At 32.7% G+C, this 24,812-nt stretch overlaps 1 protein-coding gene across 1 annotated transcript; it reads right to left on the bottom strand.

Annotated features, from left to right (window-relative positions):
• Window positions 1-974: 974 nt before the first annotated feature.
• LOC144846840 (uncharacterized) lies at window positions 975-21,696 on the bottom strand. Its single transcript, XM_078703577.1, has 7 exons — window positions 21,338-21,696; window positions 17,438-17,471; window positions 11,417-11,514; window positions 10,654-10,773; window positions 5,477-5,593; window positions 5,019-5,103; window positions 975-4,791 (listed from the first exon to the last, which is right to left on the bottom strand). The coding sequence occupies exons 1-7, from the start codon at window positions 21,556-21,558 to the stop codon at window positions 1,921-1,923; spliced, it is 3,546 nt and encodes a 1,181-aa protein (XP_078559703.1). The 5' UTR covers window positions 21,559-21,696; the 3' UTR covers window positions 975-1,920.
• Window positions 21,697-24,812: the final 3,116 nt, after the last annotated feature.

The following is a 24,812-nucleotide window of genomic DNA, read 5'->3' as shown; positions in this document are numbered from 1 at the left end:
GATTAGAGATCCGAGATTAAATAAAAGTCATCCACCAACTATACGATCTATCAGTGTTATTCATTGATGTCGGAGTCCATAGCATATAATAAGGAACCGCATATTATAAGTTATAGTAAGAGCAGGAAGGGGGAGGAGTGGGGGGTGGGGAGTCAAACTTACAATCAAGATTGGACAAGGCCAGCCTAAACAAATCTAATACTGTATAACTATCACAGAAAATCAATTACTGTAAATAGCTTTAAATCTAATAAAAATATATTGGTACTGTGGTTGTACTAAAACAACCAACATTTAATGATACTGAATTTATTTGACTAAAAACCTACAGGTTAGCATGGACAGTAGGTCTTAATGCAATGTTCTTTGGGCAAGATAATTTGGGCTAAAACTAAGAGTACTAAAAATAGTAATGTCAACTACTTTGACTTCATTAAAGATGATACTAATCAAGCGAATTGGAAAAGCACACTTAAGATATATAATATAATAATGTACACATATTTACAGAAAAAACACACATCAATTAAGTTAAATAAATACTACACAGGGGGAAATATATTATAATATATAATATTGTGGGAATATGAAAGCTAAAATCTATATCTAATTGTTTTAATAGTAAAGATATTTACTAAATAATTTGAAGTCATACATGCAACATCATGCAACTATCTAAATTGGCAATTCATTGAATTAACCAACTTTGATTGTAAAATACTTTCTCTGCAATTCTAAAAAAAAAGTGCATTGTGGATATTTTGTATAAAGAATAATTTATAAGTAGGTTTAGTGACTATTCACTATTTATATACTTATATAACTCTACTCTGTAGTGACTTATTAATCCAAGACTTAAAAAGTGGATGCATTTATTTTAGAGCAGTATGCAGCCATGCAACTTTTAAACCAATCTTTTAAATAATTAAAATTTACTTGTTGAATCATGGACTGATATGATTTAATGTCAAGTTTGAAATTTTCAAATTTTGCCACATTTTCTGGCACAAATTGGGACAAAATGTCCTTACTGACTGAGTTGAAATGTTCCTGGACTGAAACGTCCCTAACTCATTACCATACTCCCCAAAGATTCTTACGTTGTTGCGGCCTAGATTGGTGATTCTAGGCCCGATGAACAAGTAATTTGAAACAACTTTGAGATTGGTGAAAAAGCGCAAGATTTTAGGTGCGGTGTGCGAGAGCTTGGTATTTGGTAAAAAATGCGCGAGACTTGGTGCGTGTGCATACCAGATCAGTTTTGTATGAAACTAATCTGGGAGATATCCCAGTAGAGAGAATATCTCGAACAAAAACAATGATAATGATAAAAACAATGATAATGATTCAAACCGCTAAAAACAAAAAATGTAGCAAAATATGTTAATGCGTAGGAATAAAAATGATAAGTTATTGTTTTCATAAAGATATGTGTAATGGACGAATCTGCAAATCAATATTTAAAAAAAAATTCATTTATACAGTATTTTAACTGCAAGTTCATTGATATGGAGTACTGTATAATTTTACAGCACATTCAGACCTTGGTGCAGTGCTATACAAGTCTAAAACAAAAACTAGCAAATTATGATAATATTGTTTGTCTTTTAACAAACTGCAATTCAACCTAAACTATCCTAAGAAGTTTCAGTAAACTATATTTTGTACTTTTAAACATCACACACTTCTCATTTTGGTATCTCCATCTCCTTGTCATGTTTATACAACATGGTATAATTCATGTTTTATACATTTTTATGTCTTAAGAAGATAGTACATCCAACTTTCATCCAGGAACTATTATTTACTTGTAACAGACCTGGTATCTTTCATAAATCTGAGAATACTATATAGTATATATATTTACACAGATGACTAAGGTTTTATAATAAAATAAATGAATAAATTAAATAAATAATGTTATGATCCACAAGGAAGAGAAGATAAATGACCTAAAGACCAAGAAGCGTCAAAAGAATCCGTATCCATATCTATAGAGTTTTCACTGCCAGAGAAACTAGAAGTTGTGCTTATTTGTTGTAGAATATTATCTTGTGTCAAGCTATTACTCATGACATCATCTGTGACATTGCTGCCACAGTTTAGAGTACTGGTAAACATAGTGTTGGCAGCATTGCTATTTGTCAAAACAGTGTCTTCCCTATCAAGATCCCATGATGGCTCCATCATACTATTATCATCAGCACTTACTGAGGTAGTTGTGCTTAGGTCTCCAGCTTGCTCATCAGTACCCAGAAAATCCTCCTCACTTATGCTTATTTCTTGCAAGTGTGATGGCAATGGAGTCAAACTTTCTTTGGCACTCCACATAGCTTGATATTTTGGCAGTAGAGCATCAAATCCTAATTCTGGCAGCGGTACCGACTGACTTCTCTGACTTTGTCTAATGGTCAATTGAGATATTGTTGCATCAGCATTTAGCAACTGTGGACCGACATTTGTTAACGAGAATTGGGTTGGGGGTCCTGAAAGCCTACGTTGTCTTCTCCAAGCAGCTTGATCAATACTTCTGTTGTTTAACAAACTAGATGCATGAGCAACACACGGTGACACTTCAACTTTTAATGGATTTGGTGAAGGGGGAGGCATACTCTCAGATTCTGACTGATACAGTTGTATATTACTGGCATTTGTAAGCATACATGACACTGGAGTGGCACTTCTACTGTTTCCAGGTGAAGTTAGCACCCCAGCACCAATTGTTGTCTTTGACACATAAGGTTGGTTCATCTTTTTCCTTGAGGATGCGGATACCCTACGATTTCTAACAGGACGGATGTTACTCTGTCCACCTCTCAAGGCATTCAATTCTTGCCTAGCTGTTTTAGGTACCTGTCTGGGTGAGTCTTGACACATCACCAGTTGAGAATTTTTTTCAGAAAGATCAAGTTTTACACCCATTGTTGGCTTAGGTTTAGGCATTGGCTTGGGACTCATAGGTAAGCCATTTTGAAACCCTGTTGTGTTTGCAATTGGAGTAAAGCTGAAGACATTGCCAGATTCCGAAGGTCCAGGTGATGATAAAGTCTGAATAACATAGTGTTGCCCATGAGTTGGTGTGTGTGGTTGGGATATGTAACCAGGACTTGATGGTACACTAGTACTACCAGACTGTGCAATAACTGGCAGTGTGTTATTGTGAATGTTGTAGATGGTGCTGATGTTGTTAGTAGGAACCTGAGATGTATTAATCAAAGTCAATGAGTTTGCATTGGCTGAAGAGGCCCGTGGAATGGTTGAGTTTAAAACTTGAATAGATGGTGAAGAGCATGTATTTTGCCAGTCATGGATATTGCCATCACTCCGCAACACTAACATATCCTGGAGAATTGAGCCAGTACTGGAATCAGGTTTATTACTGGTCTTCACACATAGTCTAGTTGACTGGTCTTCTTTTTGTAGTCCAATAAGCTTGAGTAAACTAGCTGAGCTTGAATTATCACTTACATTTAATGCTTGTGATTCTGGTTTAAGTGACTTGTTGTCGCTTGATATATGCAGCTCATTGACTGAAATAGACCTATTCTGAACTTTGACCTGACTCTCATTCACAGAACCACCAGCTACTGAAATAGATACTGGTATAGGACCAGAGGTCATTTTCTTTGGAACGCGGGACATCATTGGTGTAGATGTCATCGGTGTAGACTCAGGTGTTGATATGTTAGATGTCAACTTTGAAGTGGAGTTATTTAGCATAACATTGTGCATATTACTATTAATTTGTGGCTTACTTGACTGCACAGGAAGTGACAAAACTCTTAGGCTCCTTTCACCAATACTTATGGTGGAAGCGTTTGGCAAAGTAGAACATGAAGCTCCTACAATACCAGTCTGACTATTTGTTTTTGTTGTCACCACACGCTGTGGACTATTTATAGAAATACTGTTTGTAGCAACGATGGTTGGTGCCTTTTTGACAGAATCAATGGCTGGTGTCCCACTACTTTTAGGATCTTGCAAGATCGCTGCACTTGTGCTTGGTGTAATTAACAAGTATGTTTGATCATTCACTTGAAGTACAGGTGTCACAGGTGTTACAGGTGTTGTACACTGTCTGGGTTGAGTTCCTGTCATCTGAGATCCAGCCATCGGGCTGCTCATTAAACAGATCACCTGTCCTCCTCTCTGTTGAGACTCAGAGATTGGTGTCTTTGGCATCAGTGGTTTAAGTTTTCTTGTGTTTGGACTTTCTTTATGATTGATTCCTTTATTATCCATGCTGATATTATTCTGGTTATTAGCTGTACTACTACAGAACTTCTTTGGAGATGACAATGAGTTATCATGATCAGTAGCAACATCACTGCCGCTGAAGCTTGAATCCGATCCTCTTGAATGTCCGCTGTCGCTATCTATTTTCAATTGATAATCACTGTATACCATTTCCACCGATTCAACAGTTTTGGAGGAATCTACGTGCTTTGGTACTGTTGTTGAAGTACAACTTGACTGCTTGTTGGCCTCAGATTGTTGTTTCTGTTTGTGCATTTGACGACGTTGTATTGTCCTCTGAAGATGTAAGTTAGTTTCCTTGTGAGTCAAAGCACCAGTTCTAACTCGGTGAAGCAGCTGTTTTGATGGATGCTCAACAAGAAGATTAAAAGCTGCTGCAGATTTTCCCTGTACGTTATTGGTACTGACAAGATGTTTGGCTAAATCGACGACTGAAGTAATTGCACATCCAATTCGTTTAGATGCCCATTCACAAACTACAATGTTGGCAGAATCATTTATTTGTTGATCAGCACCAAGAATAGAACCATGTCCCTAATGAAAACAAAGTACAATATATTTAATTATCCCTTATTAAACATTCATACCAAATTATAGTTATTTCTTGATGTTTAGTTTGAATAGAATGCCTTTTTGGCTAATAAGTGTGTGTTGTGCGTGTTGTTATATAGATTACTAGAATTACAAACAAACAAGAACAATACAAATACTACATATAGAAACAAATTTTTAAAAAAACAACATTTTTTAAGATTCCTTACCGACTTCTTTGTACGTATTAAATCAAGGTTTGGCAAAGATGGTGGACGGACCTCTGTTTTTTTATTGATGCCACTGTAGCAATACGTAGAGATTAGTTAAAGATTAATAATAATAAGATTAAATAAGATTATATTAGAATAACTGCTTATAATAAATATTACTATTTGATCAAGGCAATCTAACAACAGGAGACTGAGCTCGCCTTGCCAAGATAAGAACTCGTAACAGTCCTTTGATGTTATGTCTGGCTGCGACAAATAGCAACTGTTAGGGGTGTGGATCTGATCGTGTAGCCGCCACAGATAAACCTTTTGATCTCTGGAGCTCAGCATCCTGTTGTTAGATTGTCTTGCTTTAAGTAAATGATTAAGTACTTAAAATTAGATAGTATCTAACTAAACAACAGATCTTCCACTGGGAATTACATAAATAATTATTGAATAAAAATAAAGGATATTTTGAATTTCCTCTGGTTCCAAGACGTCGTACCTTGATGTTGGGAAAAACCTGTTTAACATGTTTTCCAAAGTCTGCAGCACTTAGAATTTGATAGTTGGACATTTCACAGAAGTTCCTGAAAGAAGAAGATATAAGTATAAATGAATGTATCCACACAATACTGACATAGCCTACCAAAATCTGTTATATAAATCCAACCCTGACCGTACTCTATATCATTGTTAATTAGATAGTATTATTAATAGTCCTATGTTTTTTTCAATTAGTTTTCCCTTTTTATATAAAAATATTTTATGTTGAGATAGAGATAAAATATAGAAGACTAGAATTTAAAACATTTGACTTATGTAATGTACAGTACTACTACCAGTTAATATATTGATATTACCACTAATGAAAATTGATTACCCAAGTAATAATAGTAGTATACGAAAAAACTTCTTTTGATTATTTTTACAATAAAACATTATTAAACGCAATACATGCATAAATAATGTAATCTAAAGAAAATAAAAAGAAAAGGAAGGAAGTCTATCTACTGTACATGCAAATTTATGTATGAATTGTTTTTATTCATTTTGTTTGTAATAAACCAACTATGTTGGTGAATAAATTAATGTTGGCAAAATATTGGTAATAATTAAGTGGAATATAGAATTAATAAAGTTCAATGTAATACAGTCAACTCTCCCAATACCAGTCAACTCTCCCAATACCAGTCAACTCTCCCAATACCAGTCAACTCTCCCAATACCAGTCAACTCTCCCAATACGATGTTCGTACGTTACCCATGTTTACCAGCTAGGCCTGCAAAACTAAGCCTAGTTAGGTTAGGCCTAAAGACGGCCAAAGAGAGAACATTCACCGCGAGCTACTTAGGTAGTGCATTGTTTTTCTCTTTTTATTATAATTTACCATAAAACGTACATTTAACACAAGGAAAGACATGGTTTAATGTTTTTACAGTTATACATGCATTATCTTTACAAAACGTCACAAATTGTAGGGAATGGGTCTTTAACGAATGAAATGAACTATGGAAATAGGATAATGAATTGTACAGTACAGTATTGTATACCGTTTGAATTTTAAAGTAATCTGTAATAAAAACAAAAGAATTATACAAATATAGGAAAAAAAGTCCTTAAGAAACTGAAAGTAGTCTAGAACTAGTCAGAAGGAACATATCAAATGGAACATATCAAATATAAAGGATGTTGAAATTGAATTGTCAAATTATTAGATCAGACACTTGAAGTATGTGGCTTATGTTCTTAATTTGAAAAATACTCTGCATGATTGTAACATTTTTCCGACATGCTTCGAAGCAAAAATTAACTTCAACAATCAACACAACATTATACTGTGTCCAATAATAGGCTAGCTAGGGCCTAGGTTTCCGCAGTACAGATCAGTGTGATTGTGATTTTTTTTCTGGTTTGCCATGTAAATTAAAATTGTTTGTGTCCACATTCTCCAGTACAGTTCTCTTAACATAGTTATGAACTTGGGCACTTCTTGTGATGCATTTGGTCTCAACATCTACTGTATCATTCAAATATTTATTATGAATGTCACATGGCAAAAATTCATACACAGCCACATGGCAATAACCAATAATCATTATTGATTTCAAATCACGGACTAAGATGTGACAATTACAATAGCGATCCAAAATAACAAAGTGTGTTAATCTGATGAGCTCTGATTATTTAACTGTGAATACTATCACCTATTGTCCTTTGTACAAATATATCAAAGAGTACGCCTATTACGTCAATAGATTTGTCCGCTTACACAAAACAGTAATACATATTACAGTATGATTGTGTTGTTTTTCTACTTGTATTATTAAATCATTTATTTCTTGCTATCTATGCTATACAATTATGAATGACAGATACACTACAGTTATATTAAAATAAACAATATATACATACATAATTTACATTTATTGGCAAACCTCTTTCTTTTTTACTTACTTTACAAGGCTTAATATTAACATACAGAAATTGGTGTTGTGAAAATCTTAATGTGACCTTCACATTCATACCCCATAAATTAATTGCAGTGTCAATTAGTCTAATTAATTAACAAGCTTTATTAAAGGCTTCACTTTTGCACTTTCCCAATATATTATGACCTGTCAAATTATGTATTAAATTGCATATCGTGGTGGTAATACAGTATGTTGTGAGCACATGTAGAGTTCTTCATTGCATGTGATTTGGTATGGAAGATGCGAAAACCTATTAAAATTCTCGGATTATAGGCCTACTCTTGTTACACGTATGATGTTGTACAGTATCACATCTGTCAAATGTTCAGTACATGCCTAGGATATATGTCTGGTACCTAAATTTAAATATCATGCTTAATATCTGTTGCCACAAGGGGTTCTCCACCTGCAGACAATTAATAAAATCCAGGCAAAAGAAATAGATTAAAAACAATATACTTGTAAACGACGAGTAAATTTTGTAACAAAATGAGATATCCTTAAGCCTCCATTTCGCCCTTTTTTTGGAAGAAATGGTGGGGGGGGGGGGAGGGGGGGGGGGAGGGGGAGGTTGGGAAGAGGGAGATTTCATGCTACCACAACCACCGTTATCTGGATAGTCAGATTCAAATATATAAACAATCTGCAATATTACACTAAACAACATATTGCATTTTTTAAAAGCTCAAGTTAAATAGTTTTATTGAATTTGCCGGCATTGATTAATTTTCTATTCAAGATACAGTAACAAAAATATATCCATTTTCTTATTAAAATTATATATCAAAATGCTGTTAAATTGCCATGGAGACCTGCAATTCAAGGTCAACAAAGCTATTTATAGATTTCCAATTTGTGGTGGACCAGTTGGCAATAAAATTTTATAATAAAATTTAGTAATTTAAAAAAATACATTGCAATCTGGTGACTCATTCTAACTGTACCATTTATCAACTGAAAATTTGAAGACATTGACAGTATCTTTAGATCAATCTAGTATACAGTAGTAAATGAAGATAGTTTGCATTGGTATCAAGTTCGACGAAGAAGTTTAATAACTTGGCATGTTATACAGCAAACTTGTAATTAAAAACATTTTGGAAATAAAAAGATATCATCCATCTTTGTTGTCATGGATGTTACTTAGTCCTTCGTTTAAAAGTAAGAAGCTTAGCTTTTCTGTTCGACTAGAAACTTCCGATAAAATACGTATCATAATTATTATAAATTCTTTCACGTCATAACGTCTCCACGTTACAAAATGGAATGACGACGATTCCCACATTTCGGACTAGTCCATTATGGTCCAGGAGTGTTCTAGGAACTTTAACTTTTTGCATCTAAGCCCTCCCTCTGGAGAGCACGGGCTAATGTCGCTTTATCCAGGTAAGCTAGGCACAAAATAGACTGCTCAAATTTCAGGAGAGCAATTACTCAAAGAATTCTGGCAATTAATTGAATGCAGACAGGGGAATCCCCCTTTTTGGTGCCTCATGTGAGATTTAAGGAGCATGATTAGTTGCTCTCCTTGAAGATGTTAAGGAGCGCACTAGGAACTGGTTATAGAAATGATAGCAATGATCAATTTGTACTAGGCACACATCAAAGTTTAGTGCCTTTTTATATGTGAAATTAGTGTAATGTTTCGCCAATGTTAAAATAACAGCAAAAAAAATATTGTGAATGATTATGATTTCAAGGACACAATGCTATTTTAGTAGTGTACAAACATATTGTACTTGGCAGAGGATATTTGCCAAGATAGCAAGGATGTTGGTAAAGCTCAGGAAATAGTAACTGGAAGTTGAACACTACAGTATAAAAAGCAACATTACTGTAAATAACATAAATATCAGCTCTAAACCACAAATAGATTGTTTATAACAAGGTGAATAAATATATGGCTGCTGATGATGCTGATGACGACAATGATGATAACGACAATGATATGATACCGACAATGATAACGACAATGATATGATGACAATGATATGACGACAATGATGACGACAATGATGATGATGACAATGATGACGACGACAATGATGATGACGACAATGATGATGACGACAATGATGATGATGATGACAATGATGATAACGACAATGATATGATGACGACAATGATAACGACAATGATATGATGACGACAATGACGATGACGACAATGATGACGAAAATGATGATGATGACGACAATGATGATGATGATGATAATGATGATAAAGACAATGATATGATGACGACAATGATATGACGAAAATGAAGATGATGACGACAATGATGATGATGACGACAATATGACAATGATGATGATGACGATGACAATGATGATGACAATAATGATGGTGGCGACAATGATGATGACGACAATGATGATGATGATAATCAAGATATCATTAGCAAGATTCAGAATTACTAGAAATTGAAATTAACACAACACTAATAACCACCAATACTCATATCATGGATGCACTCTGTTTGACCAAGACAAGTTTGTAATTGAAATATTGTTTCAAATTTAATTAGGTTAATCAAATCTTTTTTTTAAAAAAAGGTGATAATACACAGCAAACCAATCCTTGCAAGATAAGCAGGAAGTATCGTTTTTTCTTGAACATTTAGGTAAAAAATATATGTATTTGTCACATGAACATTCTATTTAGTTTTTCAGTCAAATTATCTCGCATACAATTTGGGTTCAAGCCAAGACTTAGCGAAACACTACGAGGATGACTCATCATGTATTATTTACGTCATCTTGCTCCTGTTTGATTATAATAATTTTAAAGTAGTTAAAAATAAAACTAGTATTAAGAAGGATTTTACTGGGTACCTAAATATATTTTAAGGCCCTATTATTAAATAATACTGAACATCTTTAAACCTCAAAATACTGTTGTGGTCTGTGGCCGCATACTGTTGAATGGGGTCACAAGCTTAGAACCAACAGGACTAGTGGATAACTACAGTAGTTAAAAGTTTCTTCAAACCCCTTCCTCGCAAAAAACCCATATAAGAAATTAGTAATTTTCATGTTCTACAAAAATAAAAACCAATAACCAACAATAGTCCTGGACCGACCAACCGACAACCAATTATATCATGTCACTCATTTTTTTGTACAATGTAAATATAAACTTTACAGAATAATAAGTTATTATTGTCGATAGTTACCTATAATCATCATAAATGTCTTGTTTTGATAGTGAAGTTTCAACACTTTCTTCAAGGTGGGTGCGTATCCAGTTTAAACCACGCCAATGTGTAGGGCGTGATGACAACACTTGACTTGAACTGTAAGAATACAAAAATGATATATTAAAATAAGTGTGTAAGGGTCTTCTTTTTTTTAAACTTAACTTAAGAGGACCAGTAAAATTACATTTTTACTGGTCATCCACTCCTTTTACTGGTCCCAGAATATGGGCCTAGATATAATAGGAAGGCCTTTAATTTACAAAATACTGTTTGTACCTTAACATTAACTTGAAAGAAAATCCCTCAAAAATGAGGTACAGAAAATCGATCTTGTTTACATTAGTATAGGTGTGAAATATTTAGTAAGGAAATCATGACATGAATTGAGTAAAATTATTGATTGTCAGGTTTTACTGAAATTTTAACTGTCCAAGCGGACTTGTTATTTGACTATTTAACTGGTCCGCTACATATTTAACTGGCGATTGGTGTGCGGACCAGTGTTATTATGAACGCTGCTAATGCTTGGTTCCCACTAGAGACGCAACACAAGGACGTAACGCAATGTAAGTGAGTTGACCAACCACAAGCGATGGATTATTCAAACTGTTGCTTGTCATTGGCCAACATGCTTGCGTTGCATCCTAGTGGGAACCAAGCTTAAGTCATAAAACAAAGTTCATATTCCTTTTACAAATTGGTGGATGCCAATACTGTACAGTAAACTGATTCTACTTACGATTTGTCTTTATTTGGTTTTGTGCATAGAGAAGATCCTGTAGGTAGTTTGAGGTAGAGTAGTAACTTCTCTAAGTCATTGAACTTCCGAGTACTTGCCTATGTGAAGAAACAAACATACTGCTTAATTGTATTACAATTAATTTACAAATAAAACATTGATTTTTCGTAACCATGAATTGAATAGCCTGCTGCTAACTGTGAAGAGGAGGACTGGTTAAATAACGCATCCATATAAAAATGTTTAGTTGTTTATTACAAATACACCAACTTGAATACAACTAGAAAGAAACATGGTTAAAAGGGAAGGCAGAATCATTAATAAAAGTATAATAATAATTTATTCGGAAAACGCTTTTTGAACAGCGGCACACATAATAATGGTGCATCCTTAAAACAATTAAACATACAATATAAAAATATATGAGTATAAAAATATCAGTGTCAAGTAAAAATAAACTATTAAATTATTTCAATATATTTAAAAATAAAATAAGATTGTAATCTTGGTGAAGAGGAGGAAAGGGGATGGGACCAAAAAAGGAGGAGGGAAGTAGTATTGGGTCCACATGTGTACTCCAGGTACAGGTATGAATAGCAGTACTATACTATAGAGTAAATTAACCGCAGAATAAAATGTGTATAAAATTTAACATGTAGTCTATACTAGTATAAAAATCAAATCATCACAATATGCACATATTGTACTGTACATAACGTACAATATAATATACAGTATTTATATTAATATTATTATAATATAATATTGATTATATATGAATATGAATGATAATCACCGGTCTAACACATAAGACCAATTTAACAGTAAGCTTGTACAGTTAAAAACAATGATTAACAGAGATACACTGTATTGTATTGATTGAGCTGGGTCAAAGTTTGCATATTGTAGCGGGTTCATTGTTTAAAGTTAATCACTAACAATAAAGATGAAACAAAAATAACATACAATATAATATGTAATGTTGATCCTAATTCAAATAAATTGATTTCCTGCAACAAAGCATATTATTTAATTGCAATTTGCATAATAAAAACAGTCCGGATCTGAATTATTTCTTGAAAATTTGGAGAGAACATTTTCATAATCACTTAAATATTTTCTGGATGCAGTTTAAAATAATATCTTGATCATTTTAATATCGTAGTTTTAATCGTTTCAAATAGCAATTGTTTTGTATTTTATTTACTGCGCCTATGAGTAATTTTATTGGATCTATACGGTGCATTATAAATGCTTTTATTATTAATGTAAATTACTATTTATTTTATGTATTTTCTATATTGCATTAATATGCAAATGTTCATGAATACATGGAAATAGTATTTCCAATGAGAATGAATTTATTAATTTCAATCAATGCATAAATACAACATGAGAAAACACCATTATAACATGTTAAAGGAACACATTGTGTTGTAGGTTTTATGATATTATGATAGTAGTCCTTGTTGTCAACAACAAACCATGCCACTAATGTAGAAAAACAAAATAAGTGTTAAATGTGTATTCATACAGAAAAACAAAAAGACCCTATAGCTACTGGTAGTGTACAATACAGTAGTAGTTTGGCCCAAATTATTTTGCCCAAGGCCTAGGTAGGAGGTAAATTGAAAACAAAACCAGATAACTGACCCTGATTGGCTGTGTCATTTTTTAAAGGCCTAATCCATCTTACCATCTATTGATTCTATTGTAGACTTTAAGGTTCAAATAAAGTGCAAATCATAACAAAAGGTCCAAAACATTCACTTATTGTTAGAGTATTTATTATGAGAATTTTATGAGAATTCAATTCTGCAAAAAGCCTATTGTGAAATATTGATGTTTTTCACGTTGAATAAATTAGCCATTTGCTAGGAAATACTGAACTCAGTTTTACCTTCAAACTATATTGTTATATAATAATGTTATTCTGAGTGTGTAAAATAAAGTATTTTAAAATCCTTATAATCATTAAACAAGCATTGTTTGTACTATTATTTACCATGTATCATGTTTATTAACCATAAATAATTATTGTGGCTAATGTTATTAATTTTAGACTATAGTATCAGTTAGGAGTTTCCAGAGCAATACAGTATGTGGATACTATTGTATGGTATAACCACCATACTTTCACAGGATGGTGTATACCTGTGGTAGAATATTACAGCTCTTTCACCCACTGGGCTGGTAACCTTAATCTACATAAATTATCCTTCAATCTTGATTTCAACAAAGAATACATGATGGTTACTTTCAGGAATCAGGTAGCCAAGTCGGATAGTTAAAGATGTAAAAAGTAATCCTCAGGTACGACTCTATCAACGACCTCTAGAACGCTAGATTAGTGTAGATACCTCTAGAATACTGTACCAAGCTTGTGTTTCGTTAGATTCGAGCCGAAGGAAGCAGCTGGTAATGGTATACCAATGCAATTGCAATGATAATTTCCACTAGCTTTGCATCAGGGACTTACTGTACAGACCTCCCAACTCTCTCAATAATAGCAGGAATCTTCCGATATTTCATGTCATCTCCCGCTCACCGACTAAAATATAATTTCTCCCATTATTTTGGATAAACATAATATCCCCATAATGGTGATAATCTCCTGATATTTCGTGTCATTTTCCATTTCTTTTACGCTGCTGGTACGTCATGAAATACCAATGGTTATTAATAGATGCAAATATCTTTCTATTTTTGAATAGCGACCGAATTATTTTGAGGTAATTTTCACAATATTATTGCGCCCTCTATAGTTTGGAAATGCTTTAAAAAATCTTCCCGATATTTTATTTTTCAAGGTTGTGAGGTCTGGAGTTACTGAATGTTCAGTACATTGAGAACACTTTGAGACAAAAATTGCAAGTAATTGTTGAGTAGAACTTTAAATCACAAGAAAAAACACACACAAATAACACAATAACATTATATAGAACAGGTACATCATGACTGAGATCATTCAGAATTGTAAATAGGACGTCACTGAACATTATACACTACAGTAGTGTACTATTATTATTATATTATTATAACGCATACAGTATACAAAAATGCTCATAGGTGTACAGAATCAGTACATTTGATAGTATAACATATTAGTATAACGCATACAGTAATACAACAGTCCTTTTGATGTACTACTGTGTCAGTATTGATGAGTATTATGTATGAATTACTAGATTAGATTTCATTTTAACAAAAAGATTTATGCATAACACTACCTGACTGCTATGCATGTGTAAACATACACTTAACCTGCTCAACTAGAAATAATGTGAACACTTGCTAAAAATACACATTATCCTTTCAATTTGACCTTTTAATTATGTTTATAATATTCATGTACTTTTTCACTGTAACTAATTAAACTAACAGAACAGTCGGTACTGTATATTATTCAATGTATGTACTGCGCATTCAAATAAATTCAGAATACATTTTTAAAAGAGATAATTAATAATGTAATTTTCAATAGAATGGTGAACTGCAATTATTTAATGTAATAAATTACAAAGGTATTGACAATCACTGCCAATGACAATTTAAAAAAGACTACTGTTGATTTAAAAACTTTACTGAAACAATATTGTATTTGAAATGATGTCAATTATTGCATACACAATGATTCATAAGGTATTTACTGTAGTCAATTTAATGTTGCCTTTCTTTCAAACTTACTGTACATTCATACAGGACTAAGAAGTCACTACACTATGCAGCTGTCGAGTAGAAAAGTCATTCTGTGCACGTCCAAAACATGATCATGCTCATGACCATGCAACGATTTCTGTCGACGATCAAACAGTTATTTAGGAGAGATGCAGTTGATATCAAAATTAAATTTTAAATAGTATATTTGGCGCTATGTACAGACCTCCCAACTTGGATTGACAAAAAATAGGGAGATTTTTTCGGTAATAATAATAATAATATTTTAACTAGTTGAATAAGGTTTATCGCAAATAGCGTGTGCGATGCATGATGGGAAGGATTTGGGAGCAAACGTCACAACGCATACGTACGTGATTTGTTGTTTGTACGTACGCGTTGTGACCTACCATGCTTTTTACAAACAATGGTATTTGCGTGTGGCTTTTGTTTTGCTTTTAACTAAACAACCAACTTCACAACGCCCTGTCAATTCAACAAAATCCAACCTTAAAAATGTGATTACTTGGCTTGGCCATATTGTATATGTTCCTTATTTAAAATCGGGACATTTTTATCTAAAAATGAAAAAATCGGGGGAAATTTGGGTTTCGCGGGAGAGAACCAAAAAAATCGGGAGACTCCCACGATTTTCGGGAGAGTTGGGAGGTCTGTATGTAGCAGAAACAGAACATGTACAGTAACTAGGAATATGTAACCACACCTCAAGCTTAAAGTCTAACAATACACACCCAAGGTCATTCTTGTGGTTTTCTGTATTATAGTATTGTTTTTAAAGTACTATACTGTAAGTAAGTAAATAATAATTTTGACAAATGTGAACAAATCATCTTACTTTTTCAGTATCACACATTTTAATTATAGCAATTAGAAAACCCATTACAAACCCATTGAAGTACTAGCATTGAAGTAAAGTAAAATCTTAAGAATTGTTTTGAGTAGAAAAGCATTGATTATTCTATACTGTACATTAGTTTAAAGGTCACACATTGAATTAAATTACAATTTGTGGCATTCTACTGTAGCTACAACAACCAATGTATAGCAAACAGTGATCATCTCAACATAAGTAAATTTCAGTAATATTTTTTTAATAATCAGTCTGGTAATATTTAATAAAATGTTACTTTTAAATACCTTACTCAATTTATTTTTTATATCCATGCCAGAATTGAGTAAAGGGATGAAAATACTCAAATGACCACTACAGTTGTTTTTTTTGCCAATTTACTGTAACTAGTCAATTTTATGATGGATAAAATATATTGTGCTTATGAAACAAAGTCTCATTTGAGGCTTAAGTTACAACCCTGCCACTATGTCAGGATTTAAGAATGGGCCTTGTGATTGTATAAAGGCAAGATAGTTCTCCACTATTCATTTGAAAAACAATATACACAATCATTATGTTACCTTCTTGAATGCAAGTTTTTGGCTATTTGTAAATTTTATCATAATATAATGTTTACATAAAACAATCAACAAATCATAAAGAAATAGTTTTTCTTTACATGGCAGCAATTAACAACAAATAATAACATTTAACACAAAAGGAGATACAAATTTTAGATCGTTTTAATTTTGACTACACCTTCTATTCTACAGTAAAACAGCGATGTTTGCCAACTAATGGAAAATAATATAAAGAGTTGAAAAGCACTATCTTCCGTTGCGTCAGTCAAACAACAAGTGAATGTAGCTTACAGTATTGTAAGTTATTCATTTTCTATCTTGCATTGCTAACACTTAATAAATTAAATACAGCACACTGACTGACACAGTGTACATTAGCATACAATCAACAGTTTAAACCTATTACTAATAAGTATAAATTAGATATTGATCACATAGAATCATTTGAAGCTACAGTATAACAATATAAATCATAGCCAATTATTTAATTTTATTTTTTTATTTAATTAAGAACTTCACCATAAATACCATAAGTGAAAATAGCAAATTAATTTGGTGTTTTTCACTATTTTGGTAATATCATTTAACAGATTATTTGACTGTGATGCAATGTATGTGATCGAATGAGAGGTGAAATTATGTTTGTTTCTGTAACTATTAATATTGTACTTTGTCCAGTACTGGACTCGAGCAAATGAATGCATCCAATATAACAATTTTCTGTGAACCCCAGTCAACAATTATTTTTCAATAAAGCATACAGTATTGTAGGTCCAACTAAGCTCGTCTAGGCATACAAATTATAATGTATGCATCTACAATCTACGCAGCTTAAAGGAAAACTTCCATGCTTAGTCGCAAGGGCGGGCAGTCTATTAACGCAGGTGCTTTCCTTTTTATCCAACCTCTCAAATGTTTCTATATACTCACCACAATCTCATCAATTTTTCTTTTTATTTCAGGTCTGAAAAATACAAACAAAAAATAAATTTGAGGAGTGAAAATAAAAAAGGCAACACAGTTAAATTTTACCATTTTTCTAATTTCTGATATTTGAAAGATATTATATAGACATGTAGTGTACAGTTGGATTAAACAATTAATAATGTAGGCCTAGGCCCACCACCTTATCTACAGTACACACAGTAGGCCCACGACTTTGTCTCAGCAGCGTACATCCAGCCAAATAGTTTAACCACTGCATAGGGCGGCTATAAAAATGGTGCTTATTAACTCTACAAACCACCCTACAATTAACGCGTAGATAATTATCATAACAATCGTACAGTACAGTAGGCTACATTTACAACAATAACCTATGATCTACCTGGTTTATCCTGGTAGGGTAGGCACAAAATAGACTAATCAAATACTACAGTGGTACTGCTACATTAAAGTTTGCCTGTTATTTAACCCCTATTTTATTATTATTATTACATTTATTTACCCAGGGTAGCCCAAACAGTTAAAAACTTGTTTCCATTGGGGCCCTGCATTTTACGTTATTTTTTTTTTATTTTTTTATTACGGTATATAAAATGTACAAAAGCAATAGCACACAGTTAATAATGTTTGTATTACAATAAAAAATATTGAAAAAAAAAAAAAAAAAATCTATAAAAATACAACAATAAATTTGGATACAATTAAAATTGTGTCCACTGTCTATTCAATTTCAAAAAGACACCCTTGTGTTTATGATTAACACATTGTTACACTGGTAATCATGCAAAATTCATCAATAATATGGTCAGTTTTACCATAATAATACTACCTAATACCATGGAGAAATAACTTCCATGCTAATACTGATACACATTATTGTAAATTGTCAAAAATTCAGTTCAATTACATTTACTGTACAGTAGTAATATTGCTAAACAAAATCTGTTTAAATCTATATTCACTACATCTTGTTGATATTTTTTCCCATTTTAAACACCTGCATTTACTGTACACTACATAGGAAAGTAAAATGGAAAAAACAGTTTAATCATTATTATAAGTAAATGGAGCAGAAAGCCAGGGCAACAGTAAGAGTAAAACAGGCCGTTGTATACCAAGCAATTGATAAGCAGGCGAGTGGATAATATCAGCGTGCTAGAATAGTCACTATATGACCTTATTACATGTTAGATCCATTAATATTAATATCACTATTCAGTTTCATATTTATTTATTTACTTTACATATTTCAAGGTCTGCCTTGATGCTGAATAATAAGTCTGTACAGTAGCGAGATGCAAGAAACAAAAGCACAATTTATTATACAAAGAGGAGGTAATTCAATTCAATATCAGTATAGTATTTAACCAAGGCAATCTAACATTAACAACAGTCCTTTGATCTTATGCTTGGCTGCAACAAATACCATGCAGTATTTTACTATATTCTCCGTGGCGCGCGGTGTCTGAATGGAACTGATCGTGCCGCAGACACAAATAAACTCTTTGATCTCAGGAGCTCCTGTTGTTAGATTGCCTTGGTATACATTTATTTCTTCCATGTTTATGAATGAGGTTGAGGAACACTCAAACAATATCCTTCAAACAGTAATAGGATTCAACATTGAACATAAAATTAGTTCAAGGAAGTACTCTATGTTCCTTTATAACACTCATCTGCAGTTGACTCAGTGTAAGGATCCAGAATTTTGAAATAGGGCAGCCCAGGCTCTAAAAATGATGGAATTAAGTGCAGAACCTAATTATCCTATCTTTTGCATTCTAATTTTTTTTTTTTATGAGAGTTGAGGTGGGAGGGGAAATGGGGGTACTGCTACCACCTCAACCTTGTTGCTGTTCATCCTCTGCCTATGTACTGTACCTGTCTTAATAACTAATTAATTACATGAAAAAGGCAAATGTAAACAATTATCAACTACTTATCATATCCCATAGAGCTTTCTCTATTCCTACCAAGATCATTGTGTTCATGTACATTTTTTTTATGTCACAAACATAATTACTGTATAGTCGGCTTATACTAGAAACACCTCTGGACATAAAAACCACCACTGTCCCTCATACTGTACTAAATGGTAGTAAATAAATCAATATGCTTTTCTAATTTAGATATTATTATGTATTAGTGTTTACCTTTATATTTTAAAGTGGAATTTATGTTGTTTACTCAGCTTCTCAATTGACAGGTGCTTAATTTTATGATTCAACTATTTTACTGGTATAGAATTATATAACAATTCAACTTTGAGATTCCGATTACCTTATGACTGAGTATAATCCCACCCCTACAGTAATTTTAAGCTAAATTCAGACGCAGAGATTTGGTAATTCCATTGTTAAAATAATCCAATCTAAGTTTCATAGCCAGGCCCTCTGGTCACTGTATACACTATTATGAAGGTGGTACTAGATAATTATGAAAATAGATAGCTGTATGTAGTATTAAATAATAATCTCCACATCATTTTGTCATAACATTTAAACTCATGTAGTTTGTGGATAAATCTTTGTTAATTATGAACCATTTTATTCTATGATATGAAGTCCGCAATAAAAAGAAATGAATGATGTAGTGTACATTAGTTGTGCACATTATAATTAGACAGTGTAAACTATAGCTTCTTACAGTATGTTCATTCAGTCCATTTTCTATTATTATTAAAATTTAAGATTAATGGTAATAGTATTAGCTTTTCAGCAATATTTTACCATGTTTTCTTATTTACATTAAAATATATCCAGGGTAGTAAATATAAACCTGGTAAAAGCACGTTTACGTCATAGACTGAGAGAGCTTTCCTAGAAGCAAATGGAATCTGCCTGAATGTAAGTTGAAAACATTCAATATTATCCAGTAATTAGATAAATATATTTAGCATGCAATATTATATGAAATATGGAATAAAAAATTCATAAAGGTTGGAATTGTACAATATTAAATGAATGCAGTGTCATTAATATTTAAACACAAAGTTTCACTGAAACAATTATATTTTATTGAATCACTTGTCACGACAGTAATGCAACTAGAAAAAAGGCATTTTTGTTTATTGTTTAGCATCGGAAAATCATTAATAATGACAATTGTTTGCATAGCTTGTTGAAATGATGGCAGGAAAGGTGGATTCAATACAGTATTTTACTAAGTATTTTACTAATCTATTTTATTTTATTTAGGCTTTGAATGGCGCCCTACCAAGAACAGAGCGCCTAACAATTAATTTAAACTATTGAAAAAGAAAATTTTTAAAGGATGTATTGTCCCCCAAAAACATGAAAAATGAAGATTAATTATAAATCAGACTTTGAATAGGTTATTTTGTAGTAAAGTTCAGGTAAATACATTTTTTTTCTTCGATTCAATTTTTGTTCAAAGTGGATAACTATTATGTGACATTAAAATGGCATACATTGACTCAGCATGCAAAAAAAAATTTTTTTTTCCCAAGTGGAGCGGATTCCGGATTCCACTAACATAGTCACAACCGATAACAGCTATACGCTCCTCACCTAGAATAACATGTCTTGACGATACCCTCCAAAACTAATACAACCACTACATCTTCCGTTAATAATATATGTTGGCATGTATTGTGAGTGTGAAGACAATTCTTAAATATATGATTACAACGTAATATTTACAAAATAAAAAAAAAAAATGTCACTGACTGACATGGTGTACTACAGTAGGCCTATAAGAAGAAATGGTATTTGGTATTTTGTTAATTATACAAAGAAATTAGGTCTTCTCACATTTCTCATGTTGTTTGTTTGGGTTTCATTCACTTTTTTTGATAAAAAAGGTAAATTACAATCATCAGTAATTATACAATTATTAATAATATAATTATAATTATTATAATACCTGATAGTATCTTCTAATCTTTTAGTAACATAGGCTGTGGTAGGCGAGTCTGGGCGACTTCTGCTTGGTTCTTCCTGCTGAATTTTACCTTTATCAAAATACCCTTCGTTGGATTTTGAACCCATTGTTGTCTGTTCATCATGACGAACCGACGACTTTCCTCGAAAGTTGTCATAACTGCGTATGTTATTTGTTGCTTTATCCGACCCAACAGACGTCATTTTCAGAAAAATGAAAAACTAAAAGGTGTGAAAATATTGATGAAATCAGCAATACCAGCCAGAAAGGCTAGATATTACAGAAATTTAGAAGTAAACTCTCTGTCTATACAACCCATGCCCAACTCTGCTGTCGGCCATTTTCCCACACATGACGTTACCAAGCGTTCGACAGAGGGCGGATAACTCATCACAAAACAGAAAAACAAAATAAAACACAATGACGTATTAAGTGTGTAACAAGCGTGTAAATAGATGAGTATGGTTATCAACAATACGGTATTGTAAACAAATCCTCTATAACTGTTTACTTTGCGGTTAACCGTTAGCTTGGGCCATTGCTAGAAACAATACTGGTAAAGTGTGCGCGTGTCGATTACATTAAAGATGTATTGTCCCCCAAAAACATGAAAAATGAAGATTAATTAAATCAGACTTTGAATACTTATTTGTAGTTTTAATAAAGTTAATCACTTCCATAGACAAAAACAAAATTTTCACTTATAAAATGAAAAAATAAATGGTTAAATTCAATCAAAAATCCATTGGCTGGCAGCCAATTTGACCATTTTTTTCAGGTAAATACATTTTTTTTCAATCCAATTTTTGGTCAAAGTGGATAACTATTATGTTACATTAAAATGGAATATTCAACAACATTTTTTTAAAGAATTATTTTTTCTGGGGGACAATACATCTTTAAGGTTGACACGGTATAAAATGTGTTATTCCTCTATATAACATTATCTGGTAGATTTAGGCTAGGCTTTAGTAATTATTAGAAAGAAAATAATTTGAAAACACTAAAATAAAGCTATTTTAAAGATCCATTTATTTCAACTCAAGGAACTGTTTCTTCCATATTATACAAAATGCATGACTCAATATATTACTTACAATAAAACATTACTATACAAGATTTCGGTGTTGTCGTCACACCCGGAGAACAAAAAATATTATTTTAAAAAGGTTTTTAATTGTAGTATGCCTATATTGTTGTATAGTTCAAAACTTTAACAAAAATCAACGTGTCTTCTTATTTATGTCCGAGTTACTTTTCTATATATATGGAGGCTTCATTTCCAGTGCTCGTAAGTCAATGATTATAGCCCATAGCATAAACAGCGGTACCGTACAGTTTAACTTTCAATTTTGTTTCAGTTGTTCCAGCCGGACATTTGGATTGTTTTCTTCTAAATGAATGGTGTACAGTTCTCTCTCCATTTTTGATGCTGTATCTCAGTTTCAGTAATAACTTTTGTCATAAATATGTTTGTTTCCCGAAAGGTAAATTCATCCAAAGAAAGTTTAATGATCTTCCATCTAATCCTTTTTTCTGACCATGTTGACACGTGTTTACAAAACGTCAAACGTCTTCCAGCTTTCGCTTCAATTGCATCGCAAAGTTCCTGAATGTGCGTTCGAATGAAATCAAATAAATTTGGTTCTTCCTCCACCTTACAGGAACCAGACATCCGAACGGACAGACAGATGACGAGAATCAAGAAAAGTTTCCTGTTGTTTTTTAAGCACCGTCTTTTTACGAATAGACATCGTCGGTATTCAAACATAATCATGATGCAAAAACGCAGATAAGTAATAATAGATCTATAAATTGTTGAAAACACTTTTTAAATCATTGATTATTGTTCTTGATTGATTCACACCATAAGTCATAAATGGTTGCACAGTTAAACTCGGCTCACAGTGCTCTCTCTCTCATTCGTGATTGGAACTGAATTTAGACAAGTTTGGTACACGGTGTCCGAAAGTGCGTGTTTGCTATCAAAATATAAACTGCGCAGAAGAAGGGTATCACCAAGGGGGGCATTTCATTCGTGATATTGGAACTAAATTTGGACAAGTTTGTAAATGTAAATGGGGGAGTAACCTGCGACTTGAGCCGGCCTACTGGGCTGAATTGCGCACAGGTGTGGACGACACATACCACAACGTTCTACTCCCACAAGTGTCCCTTCATGTCGAGTGCTACCCCAAACGGCGCCCGTTCAAAAGTGCGTATTTGCTATCAAAATAGAAACTGGGCAGAAGGAAAAAAACAGTGCATCATCAATTTGTTTGTCTATTGTCTACTTTCAGGTTGTTAGAGGCAGCAGTTTTCTTTATCTTACACAAACAATCTTTAAGGATTTATGTTTAAATTGAGTTATTATATTATGTGCCGGTTAGGCCTATTTCACGTATTGATAAAAACAAATAATTACAGGGACTAAAACAACTTGAACTTGACTTGAACAAACCATGTAAATTTTGTTTAAATTTACTAATTTACTGTGTGTAAATAGGGATACCGTATAGTTGTTTACCAAAAGAAGAATGTAAACTCACTCTTCCATGGTTTTCCCATTTAATTCATCTATTAACCCAAGCGAAATTGTAAACTGGCAGGCCTAGTAATTTTCTTCTCATGGTAGGCCTAAATTGAAGGCACATGATGTTTTGTTTTGACTTATGTTTGGTGTTAGGCTAAATTGTATGTCTGTGTTACTACTAAACGTCATTAATTCGGCCGTAAGTCAAGTTCATAAATATATTATCATATAACACCGCCGATTGGTCGGTCGACACAAAATGATAGTAAACTTGTGGAAAGAAACATGTTTAATAACAGCATGTAAAACCGTGACTAGCCACGTGTTTTGTTATTTCCATTTGCAGTCTGTGTTTATGTTGTTGTTTTATGAGTCGTCCTATATTGTAAGATCCTCGTAATACTATCACAGAAAGGTTATTCGTGGTTAAGGCTAAGCAAAATAACCTTTATAATAGTTTTGGAAATGTGAAGACTTGCCTTGTCGTTGCCAAGTACAGTTAGTGCGGTTGAAAAAGATATGGCCTAAATAAAAAGAAAAGCTTCTCGTTGGTCCAGACTAAAAATGGTTAAATTATAGATAGGCTATGATTTGAAAGAATTCAAATATATGGCATCATTTAAAAAAATATAAATAATTACTCTTTTAGAAGTTATTTTATTATGATATTATAAAATAAATAAAAAAATTAATTGAATATAAACGTGCGTTAAAGGTTCACTTTGGTATTGTGCATTAACCATGCTGATGATGATTGTATTTTGTATATGGATGTTTCTGTTTATTGTATTAATATGCATTTATAATGTACACATTATTATCTAACTTGCTTGTTTAAAGGACCCCATTGGAATTAAGCTGTTTCAGCTTTATGGGTCATCCTGGTATTTTTGTTGTATTGAGTACCGAATAAAACAAACAAAC

This window comes from Antedon bifida, chromosome 1 (assembly GCF_963402885.1).
Source record: "Antedon bifida chromosome 1, ecAntBifi1.1, whole genome shotgun sequence".
Classification (NCBI taxonomy): Eukaryota; Metazoa; Echinodermata; class Crinoidea; order Comatulida; family Antedonidae; genus Antedon; species Antedon bifida.
The sequence above is the reverse complement of the archived record's forward strand: the minus strand, read 5'-3'. Positions and strand labels throughout refer to the sequence as shown.

Coding starts and splice junctions, on each gene's coding strand:
- LOC144846840 (XM_078703577.1), bottom strand. CDS start 21,558: ATGACGTCTGTTGGGTCGGATAAAGCAACAAATAACATACGCAGTTAT. Junction 11,515..17,437: donor GAAAAATTGATGAGATTGTG/GTGAGTATATAG, acceptor TTCTTCACATAG/GCAAGTACTCGGAAGTTCAA. Junction 4,792..5,018: donor TAATACGTACAAAGAAGTCG/GTAAGGAATCTT, acceptor TGTTTTCATTAG/GGACATGGTTCTATTCTTGG.